The sequence below is a fragment of the Hylobates moloch genome, unplaced genomic scaffold (assembly GCF_009828535.3).
Source record: "Hylobates moloch isolate HMO894 unplaced genomic scaffold, HMol_V3 SCAFFOLD_23, whole genome shotgun sequence".
NCBI classification, from domain to species: domain Eukaryota; kingdom Metazoa; phylum Chordata; class Mammalia; order Primates; family Hylobatidae; genus Hylobates; species Hylobates moloch.
This window is the reverse complement of record NW_026652298.1, coordinates 18,992,399-19,014,313: the sequence shown is the minus strand read 5'-3', so window position 1 is coordinate 19,014,313 and position 21,915 is coordinate 18,992,399. Positions and strand designations below refer to the sequence as shown.

The 21,915-nt window shown below is 41.6% G+C and overlaps 3 protein-coding genes across 6 annotated transcripts in view; 2 read left to right on the top strand and 1 right to left on the bottom strand.

Annotated features, from left to right (window-relative positions):
* RAD17 (RAD17 checkpoint clamp loader component) overlaps positions 1 to 229 on the bottom strand; it is a 46,966-nt gene extending 46,737 nt beyond the window's left edge. For 2 of the 3 annotated variants that reach the window (XM_058434167.1, XM_058434172.1), the window contains exon 1: positions 88 to 229. The gene's annotated coding sequence lies outside the window, so the exon portion shown is untranslated. Of the gene's footprint in view, positions 1 to 72 lie in introns of all 3 variants that reach the window. The other variant, XM_058434168.1, reaches the window with a different exon arrangement.
* Positions 23 to 19,325, top strand: AK6 (adenylate kinase 6). Of its 2 annotated transcripts, none has more exons than XM_032145046.2 (5): positions 23 to 126; positions 3,172 to 3,264; positions 15,130 to 15,188; positions 15,290 to 15,435; positions 18,863 to 19,325. In XM_032145046.2, exons 1-5 carry the CDS (start codon positions 102 to 104, stop codon positions 19,053 to 19,055), a joined length of 516 nt encoding a protein of 171 aa, XP_032000937.1. In that variant the 5' UTR covers positions 23 to 101; the 3' UTR covers positions 19,056 to 19,325. The 2 variants fall into 2 exon arrangements, with proteins under 2 accessions (XP_032000937.1, XP_032000936.1); XM_032145045.2 differs by lacking the exon at positions 23 to 126 and adding an exon at positions 213 to 320.
* On the top strand, positions 3,172 to 5,029 carry TAF9 (TATA-box binding protein associated factor 9). The gene is made up of 2 exons (XM_032145042.2): positions 3,172 to 3,264; positions 4,015 to 5,029. The coding sequence occupies exon 2, from the start codon at positions 4,032 to 4,034 to the stop codon at positions 4,824 to 4,826; it is 795 nt and encodes a 264-aa protein (XP_032000933.1). The 5' UTR covers positions 3,172 to 3,264; positions 4,015 to 4,031; the 3' UTR covers positions 4,827 to 5,029.
* Positions 19,326 to 21,915: the final 2,590 nt, after the last annotated feature.

Here is a 21,915-nt window from a genome sequence, read left to right as displayed (position 1 = left end):
ACGAAGGGCGGGGACCGCCGAAGGAGTGTGTGACTTAGGCATCCAGCGCACTGCCTGAACCGAAATACCGACCCGAGTTATGCCCACCCTCCAACTTTGCGATGGAAATGTGTCATCGAAAGCCAGGTAACCAGTGGGCCGCGGCTGGGCCGCCGGGGCAGACTAGGGGCGCCGCGGTGGGCCTCGAGGCCTTTGGGGCCTTGGGCTTTTGCTGCCGCCCGCCCCTTCCGGCTCCTCCCCGTAGTGCAAAGGGCACGTGAGCGAGGCGCCCGAAGCCGTCGCGGCGGGGACCATGTTGCTTCCGAACATCCTGCTCACCGGTCAGGGCGCGCGGCCGGGAGGGGCTGGGCTGGGGCAGGTTAGGGGCGCAGAGTGCTCTGGGGATCGGGCGCCCAGGTGGGGGCCCCTCACTGCTCTCTTCAGAGGCAGGCAGAGGGCCACGAGGCGGTTGTCTGCGCCGACCCTCGCGGGCGTTGCGGGAGGCGGGGGAGGGGACGCGGAACGTTAATTCCGTTGGCCTGAGGCTCCGGGAGGAGGTGGAGAGAGGTCGGCAGATCCAGCTCTCCAGCTTGGCAACCCGCTTAGTCTTTCTGAATCTGGTATTTCGTTTGTAAAATGGGTTGTTGATTCTTTGGAGGGTTGGCCTTGGGATTTTTAGCGGAATAACATAAGGCCATATCTGCTTCCCGGTAGAGCCATTAATGGTGGATGCCTCACTCCTTAGGCCTCCGTGGGCCGTATTTTATTTTTTCTTTGCTTCTGGTAAACGCCTCAGATTAGATTTCGGTTAAACGAGTTCAGATGTTTGTGACGTGACGAAATTACTGTACGCTTTTGTTGAGGTCCATAGTGGCTCCCCATGCCGCTTAAAAGGAAGGCATACAGTGAGCATTTCGGGTCGTTTCTCGCGTAGGAGTGGGGCTTTGAAGCCATACTCAGGGTGCGTGTTATCAGTGAAGGGAACTAAAATGCTGCGTAACGACTTTAACGAATATTTTTGCTAGCCGTTTAGTCCTGAAAGTGTTTATCAAATTGTAGGCCATTCGTGGAAAAATCTAATGCATGTAGATTTTATTGCAACTTACGGAAAAATTAAGACTCTTTCTGGGAACAGTAAAGTTATATCATTCACCCAAACGTAAAATTGTTGGCAGCGCACAAGACATGTCTGTTTCTGAGAGGTGCAGGTTAACCACCCCATAAATAACGTTTAGAATTTTAGATTCCTTAAGCGGAAGATTTTACATCTTTTTGTATGGATCAAACATAGTGCCCTGGTTATTAAGTCATTGTCAAAACTCTAAAGTGAACATTTTATTGAAAACATGTTGAGTCCAGGGTTCAGACTTGGTGTATTATAGTGGACTTGAGGTGACTGTTACTCTTCTGGGTATGGGAACTGGATTATCCCTGTTATCTTTGTGCTCAAGTTTAATTTCAGGGATGTTAAACCTGAATAGCTGAAAATTATGAATTCGATGATCTTGAAATGTAATTTTAATAGGTATCAGAAGGAGAAAGTAAAGAGCAATGTATATAGTATTGTCATTTATGTAAAAGGGAATATATGTTGTATTTATATATATTACAAAGAGTATGTACGTACATGTACATTTATATGCAAACATAAATAGGGTTTCTTTGGGAATATATACCTGTATAGGAAACTGGTTTACAGTGGTTATCTCTACGGAAGGGTGCAAGGGGTCAGTAGAGGTGTCTTTCAGACTGCTTAATTTTAACATGAACAGTTTTTGTTTTTGTTTTTGTTTGAGACAGAGTCTCATGTTGGCCAGGCTGGTCTCGAACTCCTGAGCCTAAACGATCCTCCCGCCTTGTCCTCCCAAATTGCTGGGATTACACGCGTGAGCCACCACACCTGGCCATGAACAGTTTTTAAATCTTTATAAATTAAAGCAAATAGGCCAGGTGGGTGGCTCATGCCTGTAAATCCCAGCACTTTGGGAGGTGGAGGTGGGGGGATTGCTTGAGCTCAGGAGTTTGAGCTTAGCCTAAGCAACGTAGCCAAACCCCACCTCTACAAAATTTAATCAGGGCATGGTGGTGCATACCTGTGGTCCTAGCTACCGGACAGGCTGAGATGGGAGGATTGCTTGAGCCCAGGAGGTGGAGGCTCCAGTGAGCCAAGTTCCACTGCACTCCAGCCTAGGTAACAAAGAGATATCTTGTCTTTAAAAAAAGAAAAAGGTAAATAAATTATTGTAATTGATTCGAGGTGGCTAATTTTTTTTTTTTTTTTTTGAGATGGAGTCTCTGTCGCCAGGCTGGAGTGCTGTGGCGCGATCTCGGCTCACTGCATCCTCCAACTACCTGGTTCAAGGGATTCTCCTGCCTCAGCCTCCTGAGTAGCTGGGATTACAGGCACACGCCACCACGCCCGGCTAATTTTTGTATTTTAATAGAGATGGAGTTTCACTATGTTGGCCAGGATTGTCTCGATCTCCTGACCTCGTGATCTGCCCGCCTCGGCCTCCCAAAGTACGGTGATTACAGGCATGAGCCACTGCGCCCAGCACGAAGTGGCTAATTTTATTCTCAGCAGTTCCTCGGTAGCAGCAGGCAGTTTGAATTGGCGTCAGAATCTGCTGAGCCCCACCCCTGGAGAATCAATACACTGGGTAATATTCTGACATTCAGTTAGCTTTGGAAAATTTTTATTAGATCGTAGTACATGCTAATTTACATATGGCCAGGCATGGTGGCTCACACCTGTAATCCCAGCACTTTAGGAGGCCGAGGCGGGCAGATCACCTGAGGTTAGGAGTTTGAGACCAACCTGGCCAATATGGCGAAACCCTGTCTACTAAAAATACAAAAATTAGCTGGGCATGGTGGTGGGCACCTACAATTCCAGCTACTGAGGAGACTGAGGCAGGAGAATCGCTTGAACCTGGGAGGTGGAGGTTGCAGTGAGCCAGGATCGCGCCACTGCACTCCAGCCTGGGCGACAAGCGAAACTCCGTCTCAAAAAAAAAAATTTTACGTATGATTGCTAATTAGGAAATTTTTCATTTCAGTTGTGAAGAACTTTTAAGGTCAGAGGCCAGGTGAGACTCTGTCTCAAAAATAAAAAAAGGAAGGGCAGAAGGTGGACTGCAGTGTGATAAGTAGTATTTCACAAACAGTATTTTTCTGTGGCTTGTCTTACAGGTACACCAGGGGTTGGAAAAACCACACTAGGCAAAGAACTTGCGTCAAAATCAGGACTGAAATACATTAATGTGGGTGATTTAGCTCGAGAAGGTAAGGGACACTTTGGTGTTAGATTTGTTTTTTTTTTTTTTTTTAAAGTCTGATAAGTGGAGTGTTAGTGCTAGGTATTGTCATAGGGTACAAAAAACAGAGATTGCCATTAAAGAATATATACTCTGTTAGGGAATCCACAGAAATATTAAGTGTCTAATGCTGTGTCCTGGTTATTTTGACCATTTTCCCTTCTGCCTTGAAAATGGCTGGCAATTCTTATGAATAGTTGGGAAGGCTCCTATAAAGAGACTGGATTTTGGATAGGTAGAATGTGAATAAGGAGAATGTTTTTAAGTTGAGCAAACAAAGGTTTGGTACTGCTAAACATATATATGAGCACAGTGAGTATATTGGTCTCACTGGAAAGAGACTGTTTTGAGCTCAGGTGTAGGACATGACTATGCTATGGTATCTTAGATTAGTGTGAGATTTGCATGCAACTGCATATATTCTAAGATGATCATTGTTTTTATTTATTTTACCCTGTTTTCCCCAATCTTTTATCGCTCCCTTATTTGTGTCTTCATCTTTTTATAGTCGACAATGATTTGTACATGGTAGGAACTCAATAAATTAAAGCGACCTTAAGTATGCCTCATTAAAATTAAGAAAACATATGGTTTAAATTTAAAAAAGTTTTTTACAGTTTAACATAGATTTAAAATTTTTTAAAGCTCCTGACAGTTGCTACTAAAGTAACTATTTCATATTGATCTAATGTACATATTTTTTTCAAATGATCTAAAGTCTGATCATCGGATATCATGGAGTCTGGCAAGATGGCTTCTCCCAAGAGCATGCCGAAAGATGCACAGATGATGGCACAAATCCTGAAGGATATGGGGATTACAGAATATGAGCCAAGAGTTATAAATCAGATGTTGGAGTTTGCCTTCCGATATGTGACCACAATTCTAGATGATGCAAAAATTTATTCAAGCCATGCTAAGAAAGCTACTGTTGATGCAGATGATGTGCGATTGGCAATCCAGTGCCGCGCTGATCAGTCTTTTACCTCTCCTCCCCCAAGAGATTTTTTATTAGATATTGCAAGGCAAAGAAATCAAACCCCTTTGCCATTGATCAAGCCATATTCAGGTCCTAGGTTGCCACCTGATAGATACTGCTTAACAGCTCCAAACTATAGGCTGAAATCTTTACAGAAAAAGGCATCAACTTCTGCGGGAAGAATAACAGTCCCGCGGTTAAGTGTTGGTTCAGTTACTAGCAGACCAAGTACTCCCACACTAGGCACACCAACCCCACAGACCATGTCTGTTTCAACTAAAGTAGGGACTCCCATGTCCCTCACAGGTCAAAGGTTTACAGTACAGATGCCTACTTCTCAGTCTCCAGCTGTAAAAGCTTCAATTCCTGCAACCTCAGCAGTTCAGAATGTTCTGATTAATCCATCATTAATCGGGTCCAAAAACATTCTTATTACCACTAATATGGTATCATCACAAAATACTGCCAATGAATCATCAAATGCATTGAAAAGAAAACGTGAAGATGATGATGATGACGATGATGATGATGATGACTATGATAATTTGTAATCTAGCCTTGCTGAATGTAACATGTATACTTGGTCTTGAATTCATTGTACTGATATTAAACATGCATGCTGGATGTTTTCAAGTTGTGTTTTAGAAAACTTTCATAATAATTAGTAAACACAGTTACCATAGTTTTCAATTGAAATGAAGGTTTTTCATCGGCCTTAAAAGTGTAAGAAAAATAAAGTCATTCATTCATTTGATTGTTGGTGCTTTGGCAGTTATGTTTTTAAAAGCAATTTTCTCCCTGTTGTCACCAAGAGGAGTAACAGTTGGCAGTTGCAGCAGTTTGCAGTACTGCAGTCTATTTTTGACCACTAGAGTGTCACCTTAAGCGTCTTCAGATATATAGATCATAGTATGATCTTTGGTGTGTACGTCACTCGTCTTCTGTTCTCTCAGATTGCTGAAGTATAACTATGATTCCTCTTTGGAGAGACCAGTTGGTCAGGATTTTTATTCATAGTGAATTCTTAACCTGCTTTGATTATCTTCCTCAATTGCCCAACTTCCTAGATCCCATTTTTCTGTCCCTTTGGTTATATTAAGGACTCTTAGTGTCTCCCAGTATGTCTCCACTTTTTAAAAAAAATTTGTGTCTCTTTTTGCAGGTTAATTTTGAGCATCTTTGTTTTTCATATTCCTGATACTATAAGCCAGTATCATGTTCATTTTTGATCCAGGGCTGATAATTAGGTTATAGTTTATTTATATATATATTTTTTTAATTAAAAAAATTTTTTTGTCCAAAAGAACATCAATTTATCAAGGTTATAGTTTCTAAAACCTAGATTTTTATTTGCTATCATACAACTACTCATTTTCCATTTCATTTTACTTTATTTCCTGAGATAGAATTTCATTGTGTTGCCCAGGCTGCAGTGCAGTGGCACAATCTCAGCTCACTGCAACCTCCATGTCCCAGGTTCCAGCTATCTTTGCACCTCAGCCTCCCAAGTAGCTGGAATTACAGGTGTGCACCACCACACCTGTCTAATTTTTATATTTTTAGTAGAGATGGGCTTTTGCCATGTTGTCCAGGCTGGTCTTGAACTCCTGGCCTCAAGTGATCTGCCCACCTTGGCCTCCCAAAGTGCTGGGATTACAGGTGTGAGCTACTGCACCTGGCCTTTCCTTTTTTTTTTTTTTGAGACAGAGTCTCACTCTGTCGCCCAGGCTGGAGTGCAGTGGCACAGTCTTGGCTCACTGCAAGCTCTGCCTCCCAGGTTCACGCCATTCTCCTGCCTCAGCCTCCCAAGTAGCTGGGACTACAGGCGCCTGCCACCACGCCCAGCTAATTTTCTGTATTTTTAGTAGAGACGGGGTTTCACCGTGTTAGCCAGAATGGTCTCGATCTCCTCACCTCGTGATCTGCCCGCCTCGGCCTCCCAAAGTGCTGGGATTACAGGCGTGGGCCACCGCCCCAAGCCCGGCCTTTCTGTTTTATGTCTATATGAAACGTGGTTTTGTTCCTCACTGTTGAACACCACCATTTTTGACAAGTGATTTCTGAGTCACATAATAATTTCATTCATGCATTCCAATGTTACTTTCACTCAATTTAACATTTCTAAACTAATTAGAGCATTAATAGCATTGAGAGCAATGGTAACACCAGACCAAGGACAATCCAGTATAAGGCACTTGTCTTCCTCTTCTTTGGGTCCTCTCCTACCAGTACTTAACACCATTTCATTTGGTTGAGACAGAGTCTTGCTCTGTTGCCCAGGCTGGAGTGTGGTGGCCTGATCATAGCTCATTGCATCCTTGAACTCCTGGGCTCAAGTGATCATCCTGCCTCAGCCTCCCTTGTATCTGGGACTATAGGCACACACCATCCTGCTGGGCTAATTTAAAATTATTTTTGCAGAGACAGGGTCTGGCTTTTTTCCCCAGGCTGGTTGACTCCTGGGCTCAAGTGATCCTTCTGCCTTAGCCTCCCAAAGTGCTGGGATTACAGACGAGAGCCAGAGTACCTCGAGTACTCAACACCATTTTAGTCAGTTGTGTATAGTCCCAACCATCCTCTTTGTTATTAGATTATTTCATGAAAATGGGATCTAAGTCTTAAAGGAAAAGTATTTTTTTTCCCCTCCTGTAATGCCAGATAAAAGATTTCTGGTCTGACTTGACATGGAGTTTGATGGAGGTGCTTTGTGGGTTTTGTTTGTTTGTTTGTTTGAGACAGGGTCTTGCTGTGTGGCCCAGGCTGGAGTGCAGTGGCACAGTTTCCCCTCACTGCAGCCCCAGCCTCCCGGGCTCAAGTGATCTGCTTCAGCCTCCCCAGTAGCTGGGACTACAGACAAAAGGCCTCACTGTGTTGCCCAGGCTAGTCCCCAATTCCCAGGCTCAAGTGATTCTCCCACCTTGGCCTCTCAAAAGTGCTGGGATTACCGGTGTTAGCCATTGCGTCTGGCCTGATGAGGTACTTTGTAAGGTTTGACATACCAGATTTTTTAACCCAGATCCTGTTTGAATATATCTGGAAATATTCTGAGGCATCCAACCTCATTTTTATTTCAAGTGGGGATATATTTTAAGGGAAACCAGGCAATCATCTATAATGCAGTGATTCTCAACTAGGTGATTTTTGCCCTTTGGGGGTATAGCAATGTGTGAAGACGTTTTGGGTTGTGACATGGAGGGGGAGGTGATGGCCAGGGATTCTACTAAAGATCCTATAGTTCACAGGACAGTCCCCTGTCTCCCTTAGTAACAATTACCAGACTCAAAATGTCAATAGTAATAAGATTGAGAAATCTTGCTGTAAAGAAAAAAGGCTTAGTCTGATGCTCACTAAAGTCAGAAAAAAAGAAACGAGGCTTTTAAGAAAACGCTAGTTTTAAACATATTTCTAAAAGTTTATCATCCTAGTGATCATGTGGAATTGCAGTAGTTAAGAGAGGTCATCTTCACTCCCAAAACCAAGGCAAAAAAAAAAAAAAAAAAAAATAGATGGGAATTAAGTTTAAGAAAACTGACTCACGCCTGTAAATTCCAGCACTTTGGCCCAGCACGGTGGCTCACGCCTATAATCCTAGCACTTTGGGAGGCCGAGGCGGGTGGATCACCTAAGGTCAGGAGTTCGAGACCAGCCTGTCCAACATGGTGAAACCCCATCTCTACTAAAAATACAAAAAAGTAGCCAGGTATGGTGGTGGGTCCCTGTAATCCCAGCTACTCGGGAGGCTGAGACAGGAGAATCACTTGAACCCGTGAGGCGGAGGCTGCAGTGACCCGAGATCATACCACTGCACTTCAGCCTGGGCAAGACAGAGCAAGACTCAGTCTCAAAAAAAAAAAAAAATAACGGTGAACCATACTAAAAAACAAAAAAATTAGCCGGGTGGTGGCAGTGCCTGTGGTCCAATACTTGGAGGGAGTTGCAGTGACTCTAGCCTAGGCAACAGAGCGAGACTCCGTCTCAAAAAAAAAAGAGTCTTACTGTGGTATGACTATAAGAATGCTTCTCTTATTGCTATTCTTCCAGTCTCAAGACTCCTCCTCACTTGATATCCTTTCCTATCTATATACAATCATTTTTATACTCTTACTAGCATCCTTAATTTTCCTGGCAGCAGTTTTTCAGTCTTCAGCCTCTGTTCCTAACTGCAGGATACCCACAGGTCTAGACGAAGTAATATATTGACATTGGATCCATTTCCAGTAGAAATTGTAAACCATAGCTTGGCTTTGAACACATAGAATCTTGATATATCTCTAACCTAGGGGTTGGCAAGCTACTGTTGTTTTTGTATGACTTCTGAGCTAAAGACTAGCTTGCAAAGCGTAAGGTATTATCTGGCCCTTTACGGAAAAAAAATGCTGATCCCTGTTCTATCCTTTTCTGAATCACATTTTTCTCTCCTCTTATCAACTCCCACTGGAAGCCTTGGAAACTAACTCCTCTATTGACCTCTCTGACACTGCTCTCTCCCCATCTTTGCCTCTGGTCCTTCCCCTTCCACCTGTTTCCCGCATGATTTCATTGCAGCCATCTTGTAATTCTGTCCCTCCCACTAGTAATCTCACTCATTCAGAACTATTCACTCCCTTGTGCTGATGACTTAAATTTGTAATTAAAACAGCCCAATTTCCAGACACCTATTAGACAACCATCTGGATAGTTCCCAGAAGTTTACAGCTCTAAATTAGTATGTTTAAAGCACGTGCTCTAAAAGCATCCTTGACTATGCTTGCCCACTCTTCTGATTTCTACCTCCCAAGCATGTAAATACGCATTCACTCTCTCCACACAGATCCACTTGGCCTTTAAATCTTGATGGTTTCTCCGACACATCCCTACAGTACCCCTATTTCATCAAGACCCCTGGTGCTGTGCCTAGAATCCTACCGAGAGTCTCCTGTTTGACTTCTTCAGTATCTCTTTCCTCCCTCTTCTACACTATCATTTTCTTAAAAGCGGGGAAGGAGAATGACATGATTTGAACTTTTTACTCACATAGTCCATTCTCCTTAAGGAAATATAGGAGATTCTTTATAAAATGGCCACAGTTTACCTGCAGCCATTCTCTCCCCTCTATGTCCCCTTCAGTGCAGCCATCATACCCTGTTCTCACACTAGGAATTTTCCACCTCAAGTATTTATGCATGCTGTTCTCTTTATAGGTTCCCTTATCTTCCTTACAACTGCTTGGAGGCCCAACTCCAATGTCATATCTTTGGCTCTCTAACTTCACTATGCAGAATTAATTGCCCTTTTCTTTTCACATAAAAAGCCAGGTATTTTAAAGGCACCTAATCACTCTAAACCAGTTAATTTCTTGTTCTAATTGCTTAAGAGTTATCAGCTTCTTGTTGAGTTGAGGTAAATGTGGTGAATATGTTTTCAAAAGAAGAAATATGAAAATAAAAATTTTAAGTATTGGCAGCAGTGTCAAAACAACTAGCATCCCAATATGATTAAAGAACAGCTTTCACTTGAGTGTATATAAGTTCTAGGATGTCAGTTAAACATAATGTCATGATTTTACAGTTTGAAAAACAGCAGCAGCTGGGAAGGTTTTTTAAGGTAAGAATGAGCTTTAAAAATTTTTTTTGTGGTGCCTGGCGCAGTGGCTCACACCTGTAAACCCAGCACTTTGGGAGGCCAGGGCGGGTGGATCACCTGAGGTCAAAAGTTCAAGAGCAGCCTGGCCAACATGGTGAAACCCCATCTCTGCTAAAAATACAAAAATTAGCCAGGCATGGTGGTGGGCACCCGTAATCCCAGCTACTTGGGAGGCTGAGGTGGGAGAATTGCTTGAACCCAGGAGGCGGAGGTTGCAGTGAGCCAGGATCATGCCATTGCACTCCAGCGTGGGTGACAAGAGTGAAACTCTGTCTCAAAATTTAAAAAAAAAAATTTTTTTTTTTTTTTTGAGACAGGGTATCGCTGTCACCCTAACTGGAATATAGTGGTGCAATCCTGGCTCACTCCAGCCTCAAGCAGTCCTCCTACCTCAACCTCCAGAGTAGCTGGGACTATAGGCTGGCACCACCATGCTGGGCTAATTTTTTTTTTTTCTTTTGGTAGAGGTGGGGTGTTGCTATGTTATCCAGGGTGATCCCGAACTCCTAGGCTCAAGCGATCCTCCCACCTTGGCCTCTGAAAGTACTAGGATTATAAGCGCGAACCACCATGCTCAGCCTTTTAACTCTGGCCCCACAGTTGATTTTTTTTCTGCAAGCAATATATCTGTACCTGGAATTAAAAAAATAAACCGCAAAACTTTGTTTAGAAAGTTGATTTAATTTTCTAATCTCTCAGTCATTTAACCAAATCAACCTTTTTCATCTTTGCTTAAGATCCTATGTATAGGCATGTATAAATTTGGCTTCTAATTGAAACTTTCTAAAGTAGCATAAAATTTATTCTTTTTTTGAAATTTGAAATGAAGTTTAGGATCCGTTCATTTCTCTGGTACAGGCTACAATCATCACTTACCTAAAAATCTGCAGTAGACTTGATAAGAAGTCCCTGTTTCTAGATTTGGTTCCTTCCAACTCATTCTGCATTAAAAAAAAAAATGATTTTTTTGAATTTGGAATTTATCATGTCATTTAATGCTGAAAATCCTTTAATGATTTTCCTTGGCCTTGGGATAAAGTCTGAACTCCTTCATGCAGCCTTCAAGGCCCTTTTTGATCTGGCCTCAGCTTATCCCTTACCACTTATTTTCTCGTTGTTCTGACTTTCCCTCCCTCGAAAGATCCTGCCCCTTCCTAGTCTCTACCTTTGAATATCTTGTTTTCTCTATTTAGAAGAGTCTTCCCTAGTGTTTTTTTATGTATATAACTACCGCAAATCTCTACTTAGACATCACTTCCTCCAGGAAGCCTCTCTTAACATCCCAAGTTTATGTTAGGTGCCCATCCTTATTGCTCCCATATCACCATGAACCATAACATTAAAATATTATAATTTCCAGGTGACTTGTCGGTCCTCTCCCATTTTATTTTAAACTCTTTGAGGGAAGGATTGTTTGTCTACTTGTTCACTTTATAAATTATGTCCTCATTATCCCTTAGGTCACTGGTATATGGTGTTTAGTAAATGTTTTTTGGAATGAGTGTTTAAAAGTTTGGATTACAGCTGGGCACAGTGGCTCATGCCTGCATTCCCAGCACTTTTGGAGGCCAAGGCGGACGGATCGCTTGAGCTCGGAAGTTTGATTCAGCCTGAGCAACATGGTGACACCTGTCTCTACAAAAAATATAAAAATTATCCAGACATGATAGGACACACCTGTAGTCCCAAATACTTGGGGGGACTGAGGCAGGAGGATCACTTGAACCTTGGAGGCTGAGGCTGCAGTGAGCTGAAATCGCACCACTGCACTCCAGCCTGGGTGACAAAGTGAAACCCTGACTCAAAAATAAAAGATAAAAGTTTAGATTACACTATTTTATTAAAATACATTAACATGGCTGGGCACAGTGGCTCACGCCTGTAACCCCAACACTTTGGGAGGCTGAGGTGGGCGGATCACTTGAGGTCAGGAGTTTGAAACCAGCCTGGCCAAAGTGGTGAAACCCTGTCTCTATTAAAAATATAAAAATTGGCCGGGCACGGTGGCTCACGGCTGTAATCCCAGCACTTTGGGAGGCCAAAGGGGTGCGGATCACGAGGTCAGGAGATTGAGACCATCCTGGCTAACATGGTGAAACCCCGTCTCTACTGAAAATACAAAAAAATTACCTGGGCGTGGTAGCGGGCACCTGTAGTCTCAGGTACTCGGGAGGCTGAGGCAGGAGAATGGCATGAACCCGGGAGGCAGAGCTTGCAGTGAGCTGGGATGGTGCCATTGCACTCCAGCCTGGGCAACAGAGCAAGACTCCGTCTCAAAAAAAATAAATAAAGACTTCAATCCTAAAAGTTAACACATCTATTTTAGACAGCATATATTGGTTCAAGTCATCTTTCTTTTTTTTTTTTTTTTTTTTTATTGAGACAGAGTCTTGCTCTGTCACCCAGGCAGGAGTGCAGTGGCATGATCTCGGCTCACTGCAGCCTCCTCCTCCCGGGTTCAAGTGATTCTCCTGCCTCAGCCTCGCAAGCAGCTGGGATTACAGGCACCCGGCCAACACACCTGGCTAACTTTTGTATTTTTGGTAGAGATGGGGTTTCACCGTGTTGGCCAGGCTGGTCTCAACTCCTGACCTCAGGTGATCCAACCACCTCGGCCTTCCAGTGTGCTGGAATTACAGGCATGAGCCACCGCACCCAGCCAGAGTCATCTTTTAAAAGTCAAAGATTTAAAGTATGAAGGAACTTCCGTGTTTATCTATTCAAGATTACCACATAGTATAGAATCAGCTGTAGGTATTCTTAGATTTTGTGGTACTGTTAAAAAAATATACAATATTGTAAAAATGGTATATGGAAAAATACTCCAAAGCTTTTGTTTTTCTTCTAATCTTTGTCCCTAGTAAAGACAACTCTGAATTCTGGTTTTTGTGTTTTACACTTGTATATGTGAGCATTTATCATGTTGCTGCCTAGTCTATACTACATAGTATTTTCAAACTATGTTAACTATAATACTATAACTCTAATACTTATTTACTTTAATTACATAATTTTTACAAAATTACATAATATTTTATAAAGTTGGTAAATCAAGATTTAACTATTTTCTTATTCAACATTTTTTATTATTTTCTAATTTTGTCCAGTTAGAAATTAAATGGTAGTGTAAATATCTGAATGGATTGAACATATAACAGGCATAAATACAGACTCATTTTAATTTGCATCTCTTTAATAGCTAGGAAAGTTCAATATTTTTTCATGTGTGTTTACTGATTTTTTTCCACTCTTCCATCTTGTGTGAATTCTTTTCTTGTTTATTGAGCAATTGTAATTTTGGTTTTAAGGTCTTTATATTATCTACATTTCAGTCCTTTGTTATTTCTCCTATTCTGTTACTTTTCTTAGAATTTGATTATTTCTCAAGGAACAGAGAGTCAACATTTTAAATAACTGGATCAGTCTTTTTATTTCTTCTGCCACTCAACAAACTCAAATGAATCATTCCTTTATAGCTCCATCTGGGGTTTGTGGTATAAAGTAAGGATTTAGATTGTTTTCTAAATTGTTAACCAGTTTTCTTCATACCAAGACAGTTTAATTTTTTAGGTTGGTAGAGTTTCTGGTAGGTGAGCAATAGCCCAAGGAGGCAGAGGCCACACTAGAGTGCTAGAAAGGTGGTTTATGTGCCCAGAATCAGTCCACAGACCCTCCAGGCAAGACAAGGAGTTACAACTGCTTCTGTGCCCCCCAGTGACCATCAGACTACTCCTGTGTCCCCTCAGAATTTATGTTCATTTTGGCCGGGCGCTGTGGCTCACGCTTGTAATCCCAGCACTGTGGGAGGCCGAGGCGGGCGGATCACGAGGTCAGGAGATCGACACCACGGTGAAACCCTGTCTCTACTAAAAATACAAAAAAAATTAGCCGGGCGTGGTGGCGGGCGCCTGTAGTCCCAGCTACTCAGAGAGGCTGAGGGAGGAGAATGGCGTGAACCCGGGAGGCGGAGCTTGCAGTGAGCCAAGATTGCGTCACTGCAGTCCAGCCTGGGCGACAGTGCGAGACTCCGTCTCAAAAAAAAAAAAAAAGAATTTATGTTCATTTTAACCTCATTTCAACCCGTACCAAAATATTAAGGGGAAAGAGGTGGGAAGACTGCTATATAACATGCTCTCAGAGATGGTTAATGGATGATCTAAGCTTGCCTTAGATTAATACCTCCGAAGGGCTAGGGCTAAGGGTAAGATGGTATGTCTTACCTCCTGAAAAAATACTTCTTTTGAAAACCAGCTGTGATTTGTTGGAACGTTCTTATGTTAAATTTAAATTTGCCTCCTTTGTAACTTTGAACATTATTTTTGTTTTGCCTTCTGAAATGAGACTATTTAACTCTTATGAGGAACGGCAGTTTGGGATGCTGGAAATCTAGAAGTAAAGATACTGTTCAGGAGCATCTGGGTCCTGACCCTTCTCTATCCCCATGAGGATGTGAGCTCAGTGACAGAGCATTCATTTCTGGAATAAAGAATCTGTTCTTGCTTTTTTCTTTCTTTCTTTTCTTTTTTTGGAGACAGGGTCCTGCTCTGTCGCCCAGCCTGGAGTACGGTGGTGTGATCTTGGCTTATTGTAACCTCTGCCTCCCAGGCTCAAGCAATCCTTCCTCCTCAGCCTCCCAAGCAACTGGAACTACAGGTGTGTGCCACCATGCCTGGCTAATTTTTTTTTTTTTCTCTGTAGAGACAGGTTCTCAACATATTGCCCAGGCTGTCTTGAACTCCTGGGCTCAAGAGATCCTCCTACCTCGTACTGCCAAAATGCTGGGATTACAAGCGCAAAGCCACCACGCCTGGCCTGTTACTGCTTTTGATAAATTAATCTGCTTTTAAATGTATGTGAGTGTGTTTGTATCTGTTCAGGTGTTTCCTCTTCCCACCAATTTGTAGTTTAACAAAAATAGTGTAGTCCTCTTCTAATAGCCCCACAAATTCTGAAGTTCGTTATTCACTCTTTTTAGTTGGTTTCAGTTTTGATATTTAAAGCAGTTTCAGATATATTGCTATCCAAGTTTCCCTCTAGACAAAATTCCAATTTATCAGTTAGTATGGCTCCTTTATATTTGGTGTTTATGTGACATTTATTTTGTTAGTATCCACCCTTGTATCTAAAAGAATAATTGATGATACATTTCCTTTCCTAAAGCCTAGAATTAATTGAAAATTACTTAAAGTTACTTAGAAAATATTTCAACAAGCAATTCTAAATCTCTTTTAGAGCAATTGTATGATGGCTATGATGAAGAGTATGATTGTCCCATTTTAGATGAAGACAGAGTAAGTATGACTTTTTCATAAAGTATGCATTTGTTGAATTTCATAGGAAAGTTGACTTCAGTTTTCTTAAGAAGCATTTTTTTTTTAAACTTTTCTTACAGGTAGTTGATGAGTTAGATAACCAAATGAGAGAAGGTGGAGTTATTGTTGATTACCATGGTTGTGATTTCTTCCCTGAACGCTGGTTTCATATAGTTTTTGTGCTGAGAACAGATACCAATGTATTGTACGAAAGACTTGAAACAAGGTAAGAAAGGAAAAACATCAGATTCTTAAAGCATAATATTAATTTTTATTCAGATTCCTGAAATTGGCCACGATAAAAGATTTTTGTTTTTTGTTTTGTTTTGTTTTGTTTTTTTGAGACAGAGTCTCGCTGTCACCCAGGCTGGAGGGCAGTGGTGTGATCTTGGCTCACTGCAACCTCTACCTCTTGTGCCTCAAGCAATTCTTGTGCCTCAGCCTCCTGACTAACTGAGGCCACAGGCACATGCCACCTTGCCTGGCTAATTTTTGTATTTTTTGTAGAGATGGGGTCTCCCATGTTGCCCAGGCTGGTCTCGAACTCTTGGGCTCAAGCAGTCTGCCCACCTCGGCCTCCCAAAGTGCTGGGGCTACAGGTGTGAGTCATAGCACCCAGCTAATAAATGGTTTTATTTGAAAATATGACTACTTTAAAATATGGGCAGTATTTTTTGAGTAAATTAATATCTCAACTGACAGTCTGATTGAGTAAAATGTACTGTGTAGAAACCCAATTTAGTCGGCCGGGCACGGTGTCTCACGCCTGTAGTCCCAGCACTTTGGGAGGCCAAGGTGGGAGGATCACGAGGTCAGGAGATCGAGACCATGCTGGCTAACATGGTGAAATCCTGTCTCTACTAAAAATGCAAAAAAAAATTAGCCGGGCATGGTGGCAGGCGCCTGTACAGTCCCAGCTACTCTGGAGGCTGAGGCAGGAGAACAACGTGAACCTGGGAGGTGGAGCTTGCAGTGAGCTGAGATTGCACCACTGCACTCCAGCCTGGGCAACAGAGTGAGACTCCATCTCAAAAAAAAAAAAGAAAGAAACCCTATTTAGCTGTGCTTTTTCTTTGATGTAAACCCTTGCTAGGAAAACAGCCAAGCCCCTAACATATTCTTTGCTTATTGACTGAACACTACCCACTCAAATTATCCCCACATCAGGAATGGGAAAGTTTATGAAAAACTAACAAAATAAACCAGCATTTCACCGTCTTTAATAGATACCGAGTTAAACCCACAAATAGAGCATCAGATTTAATGCGGAAGAACCAGTAAAGAGAAACTTTTAGAGAAGTCTTTTATCCCCACTGTCTTTTGATCAAAACTGTGGGAATATGGGGATTCTAGATAAATTAGCGAGCAATCTCAGAAAGGAAAGCTCCAGAATTTTGCTTAAGGTTGGGGTCAGAATGTGTGGTTTTCACTGATTATAATCAACTCTGACTAACCACTATTATTTGGGATACTTGTAAATCCTTGCACAGAATAGTATGGCAGCAAATACACATATAGAAAAAGTTAAATTGGGGCTAAACCTAAAACTTTTATCTTTTTTAGGCAGTGAAAAGCCATTAAAAGTTTTGGGGCAGAGAAGTAATAGAGACTATATGGTACATATGCTTTTTTTCAATCAAGACAATTTAAAATTTTGATTAAAAAATTACTGTTTTACATATATAGCCAAGGGTATGACTAAGGTATGAAAAAACTATGAGAGAGCTAGTTAGTATTTTTAACTACTGAAAAGGTTGTAAAAAGTAACAGATTTAGGCTGGGCATGGTTGGGTGGTGAGGGGGAGGCAGGACAGCTCACACCTCACACCTGTAATCCCAGCAATTGGGGAGGCTGAGGCAGGGTGATTGCTTGAGCCTAGGAGTTTGAGACCAGCCTGGGCAACATAGCAAGACCTCGGTCTCTACAAAAATAAAAAATTTAGCCAAGTGTGGTGGCATGCACATGTGGTCCCAGCTACTTTGGAGGCTGAGGTGGGAGGAATGCTTGAGCCTGGGAGGTTGAGGCTGCAGTGAGCTGTGATTGCACCACTGCACTCCAGCCTGGTTGACAAAGCAAGACCCTGTCTCAAAAGCAACACCCTGTCTCAAAAGCAACCAAAAAACAAAAATATCCACTTTATTGAGATTTAGTTTACATTCACCCATTTAAAGTACATCATTCAGGGTTTTTTTTCTAGTTTTATGGGTACATAGTAGGTGTATATATCAGTTGCTCATTTGTTTTTTTGTATATCAAAAAGTTGTACAATCATTACCTCAACCAATTTTAGAAAATTTTGGGGGTGGGTGCGGTGGCTCATGCCTGTAATTCCAGCACTTTGGGAGGCCGAGGTGGATGGATCATGAGGTCAGGAGTTTGAGACCAGCCTGACCAACATGGTGAAACTCCGTCTCTACTAAGAATACAAAAATTAGCTGGGCGTGGTGGCGTGCACCTGTAATCCCAGCTACTCAGGAGGCTGAGGCAGGAGAATTGCTGGAACCCGGAAGGCGGAGGTTGCAGTGAGCTGAGATCACACCGCTGCACTCCAGCCTGGGCAACAGAGTGAGACTCCATCTCAAAAAAAAAAAAATAGAAAATTTTTGTTACCCCAAAAAGAAACCCATACCCAGTAGTAGTCACTCCCCATTTACCCTCAGTTCCCCAGCCCTAGGCAACCAATAACCTACTTTCTATCTTTATGGATTTGTCTATACTAGACATTTCATATGAATGAAATCATACAGGATGTGGACTTTTATGCCTGTCTCCTGTCAAACTAGTTTGTTTTCAAGGTTCATTCATGTTGTAGCATATACCAGTACTTCATTTCTTTTTATTGCCAAATAGTATTCCATTGTATGGATATATTATTTTTTAAATACATTTATCAGGTTGTGGACATTTGGGTCATTTCACTTTTTGGCTGTTATGAATATTGTATCCATAACATTCTTGCACATGTTTTTGTGTGGACATGATGTGTTTATTTCTCTTGTTTACATATCTAGGAATTGAATTTCTGGGTAATATGGAAACTTTGTATTTGACCCTTCCAATAACTGCCAGATTGTTTTCCATAGTGGCTGCATCATCTCATATTCACACTCTCTGTGTATGAGGGTTCTAATTTGTCTACATTCTCACCAACAGCTGTTATTGTTCATATTTTGGTTGCAGTCATCCTACTGGATGTGAAGTAATATCTCATTGTAATTTTGATTTGCATTTCCTAGATAGCTAGAGATGCTGAACATCTTTTCATGTCCTTATTAGACAGTTGTATATCTTTCTTGGAGAAATATTTACTCAGATCCTTTGCTTAAGTTTTAATTGGGTTACAAATCTTTTTATTACTAAGTTATTAGAGTTTTGCTAATTTACTAATTCATTGAGAATTTATTGAGTAGCTGACAAATTGTGAGGGGAAAAATTCAAACAAACCTAAATGCTGGTTTGGTGATCTTTAGTTTAACCCTAGTGTCAAGAAACTCTGTCATATAAACAGGCACCAGTCACTCCTCTCTAGGTGAAGAGACCATTTCAGTAATTTTTCATGTATTGAAAAGTGTCCAGTTTCTGGTATGTTTCTAAAACTCCAGTTAATGCCATTTATTTTGCTTTTTGTTTGCTTAACCTCCCTGCCTTCTAGGGGTTATAATGAGAAGAAACTAACAGACAATATTCAGTGTGAGATTTTTCAAGTTCTTTATGAAGAAGCCACGGCATCCTACAAGGAAGAAATCGTGCATCAGCTGCCCAGTAATAAACCAGAAGAGCTAGAAAATAATGTAGATCAGATCTTGAAATGGATTGAGCAGTGGATCAAAGATCATAACTCTTGACTTACAAGGCTAGCTACTTAATAATCACTCTTGTTGATACTTGTTGATATCTCTGCCGACATCATAGAAATTGTTCAAGTATCAGTAACACTTTATTAAAATCACGTTGCAGGACCGGCAGGTGGATAGTATATAGGTTTATGCCTGTGTTTCTTTTTCTCCATGAGAAAGCTAAACATGAAATAGAATGAATATAGTATTATTAAGGATTGACACAAAAACTGTGATTTTAATACTTAAATTGCTAAAGAATAAATAAATCTGACAAAATGGGTGGATATCTTTTAAGTTTATTACAGAAAAAAATGCAGATGATCTCTTAAAACTAAAGATAAAGCAACAGAGTATTCCTTTTTTCTTTCTTTAAATTAGAAAAAAAGTTAAGTGTTTTACTCGATACAAAGTTCAAAAGGTACAAAACAGCATGTTGAAAAGTTAGGTCTCCCTTTCAGACCACCCTATCCCCAGGCACCCCAGGTTCCTTCCCTTTAGGAAATAATGTTACTGGTTTCCTATATGTCGTTTTAGAGGTTTTATGCCTGCACAGTGTATATGTACATGTGTACATTTTTAAAAGAATATAACAGTATATTGTGCACACTATTCTGTACCTTTCTTTTTTCACTTAATATATTTGAAGATTATATCATCTCAGTACAGACCTCCCTGTTCTTTTTTTTAGTTGAGATATACATATCATACATACCATACAATAAAATTTACCATTTTGAAGTGTATAATCAGAACCGGGTATGGTGGCTTATGCCTGTAATCCAAGCAAATGGGGAGGCTGAGGTGGAGAATCGCTTGAGGCAGGAGTTCAAGACCAGCCTGGGCAACATAGTGAAACCTTAGATTCTAAAAATAAACATCATAAATAAAATTTATAATCCATTGGTTTTTAGCTTATTAACAAGGTTATGTAACTGTCAACTGTGGGGGAAACAGTGATGATAAAGGGAAATCCTCTGCTCTTTAGCAGTCACTCTCTATTCTTTCCTCCTCATCCCCTCGCAGTCACTAGTCTACTTTATGGATTTGCATATTCTGGATATTTCATATAAATGGGATTATACAGTATGTGGCCTTTTGTGTCCAGTTTCTTTCACTTAGCATAATGTTTTCAAGGTTCATCTAAGTTATAGCATGTACCAATATTTCATTCCTTTTTATGGTTGAATAATATTCCATTATATGGATTTACCACATTTTGCTTATGTTTCCATCACTTGCACAATTGGGTTGTATCCACTTTGGGTATTGTGAAGTTGAATACATAATAGTAGCATACTATGAGCATTCATGTACAAGAAGATTCCGTGTGGATGTATGTTTTCAGTTTTCTTAGGCATACACCTGGGAGTGGAATTGCTGGGTCATAGGGCTACCATGTTTAACTTTTTGAGGAAATGCCAAACTGGTTTCCAAAGTGGTTGCAGCATGTTATGTTCCCACCATCAATGTATTAAGGACTCAGTTTCTTCACATTCTTGCCAACACTTGTTATGGTCTTTGTTGTTGATTTTTACCATTTCAGTGATTTTTATTAGGGTAAGTGTGTGTATGTTCTGTAACTTACTTCACTTGCAGGCATGACAGGGTGAGGTCTCTCTCTCTACATGGGCCACTCCCGGGGTCTGGTCACAATACACCACCACAGGGGGCAAAGCTTCAGTCCTAGACCACCAGGTGGGATTTCCTCCTGCAGCTGCTTAACCTCTCACTCCCCGCTTTCCCTCTGCAGTTTCTTCCACTGCTCTCTCTTGGCTAAGTAATCAGGGTACATTGCCTTCTCAGAAGGATTCCAGTCATCTAAGCACCACTCCAGAGACTTGTAGCATATCTCTCATAGGAAGTACCCCCAGAGAGTCAGGGAAGAGAATGGCTGTGAATGCTGACAATACCAGAATTCCTCTGCCTCCCTCAGCAGCAGGGTAGCCCCCATCATATCCTTTTTTTTCCCTATGCTCTTCAAACCAGGCTCTCATCAAACAGGCAAAATATACCATTATTTATCTCTGGATGCACCATGGCTTGAGGTGGTGTAGTGCCTGGTTACAAAGCAGCAACACCTTCTGCTGATGGGTCAAGTAGGCCCTCCAGCATCCAGAACACCATGACTGCTTGCCCCTCATCTTTTTAATGTTTGCATAAAATGGCATTAATGAGGCTAGGCCCAGTGGCTCATGCCTGTAATCCCAACACTTTGGGAGGCTGAGGTGGGTGGATCACCTGAGGTCAGGAGTTTGAGACCAGCCTAACCAACATGGTGAAACCTTGTTTCTACTAAAATACAAAAATTAGCCAGGCATGGTGGTGGGTGCCTGTAATCTCAGCTACTTGAGAGGCTGAGGCAGGAGAATCGCTTGAACCGAGGAGGTGGAGGTTGCAATGAGCCGAGATTGCACCATTGCACTCCAGCCTGGGCAATAAGAGTGAAACTCCCATCTCAAAAAAAAAAAAAAAAAAATGCCATTAATGATATGCCAAGTACCTAGGCACTGTGGCTCACACTTGTAATCCTAGCACTTTGGGAGTCCAAGGCAGGCAGATGCTTAAGCCAAGGAGTTCGAGACCAACCTGGCCAACGTGGTGAAACGCTATTCCTAAAAATAAATAAATTAATTAAATTAAATAAATAGGCCAGGCCAGGCACGGAGGCTCACGCCTGTAATTCCAGCACTTTGGGAGGCCCAGGCAGGCAGATCATGAAGTCAGGAGATCAAGACCATCCTGGCTAACACAGTGAAACCCCATCTCTACTAAAAATACAAAAAATTAGCCGGGCGTGATGGCGGGCACCTGTAGTCCCAGCTACTCGGGAGGCTGAGGCAGGAGAATGGCGTGAACCCAGGAGGCG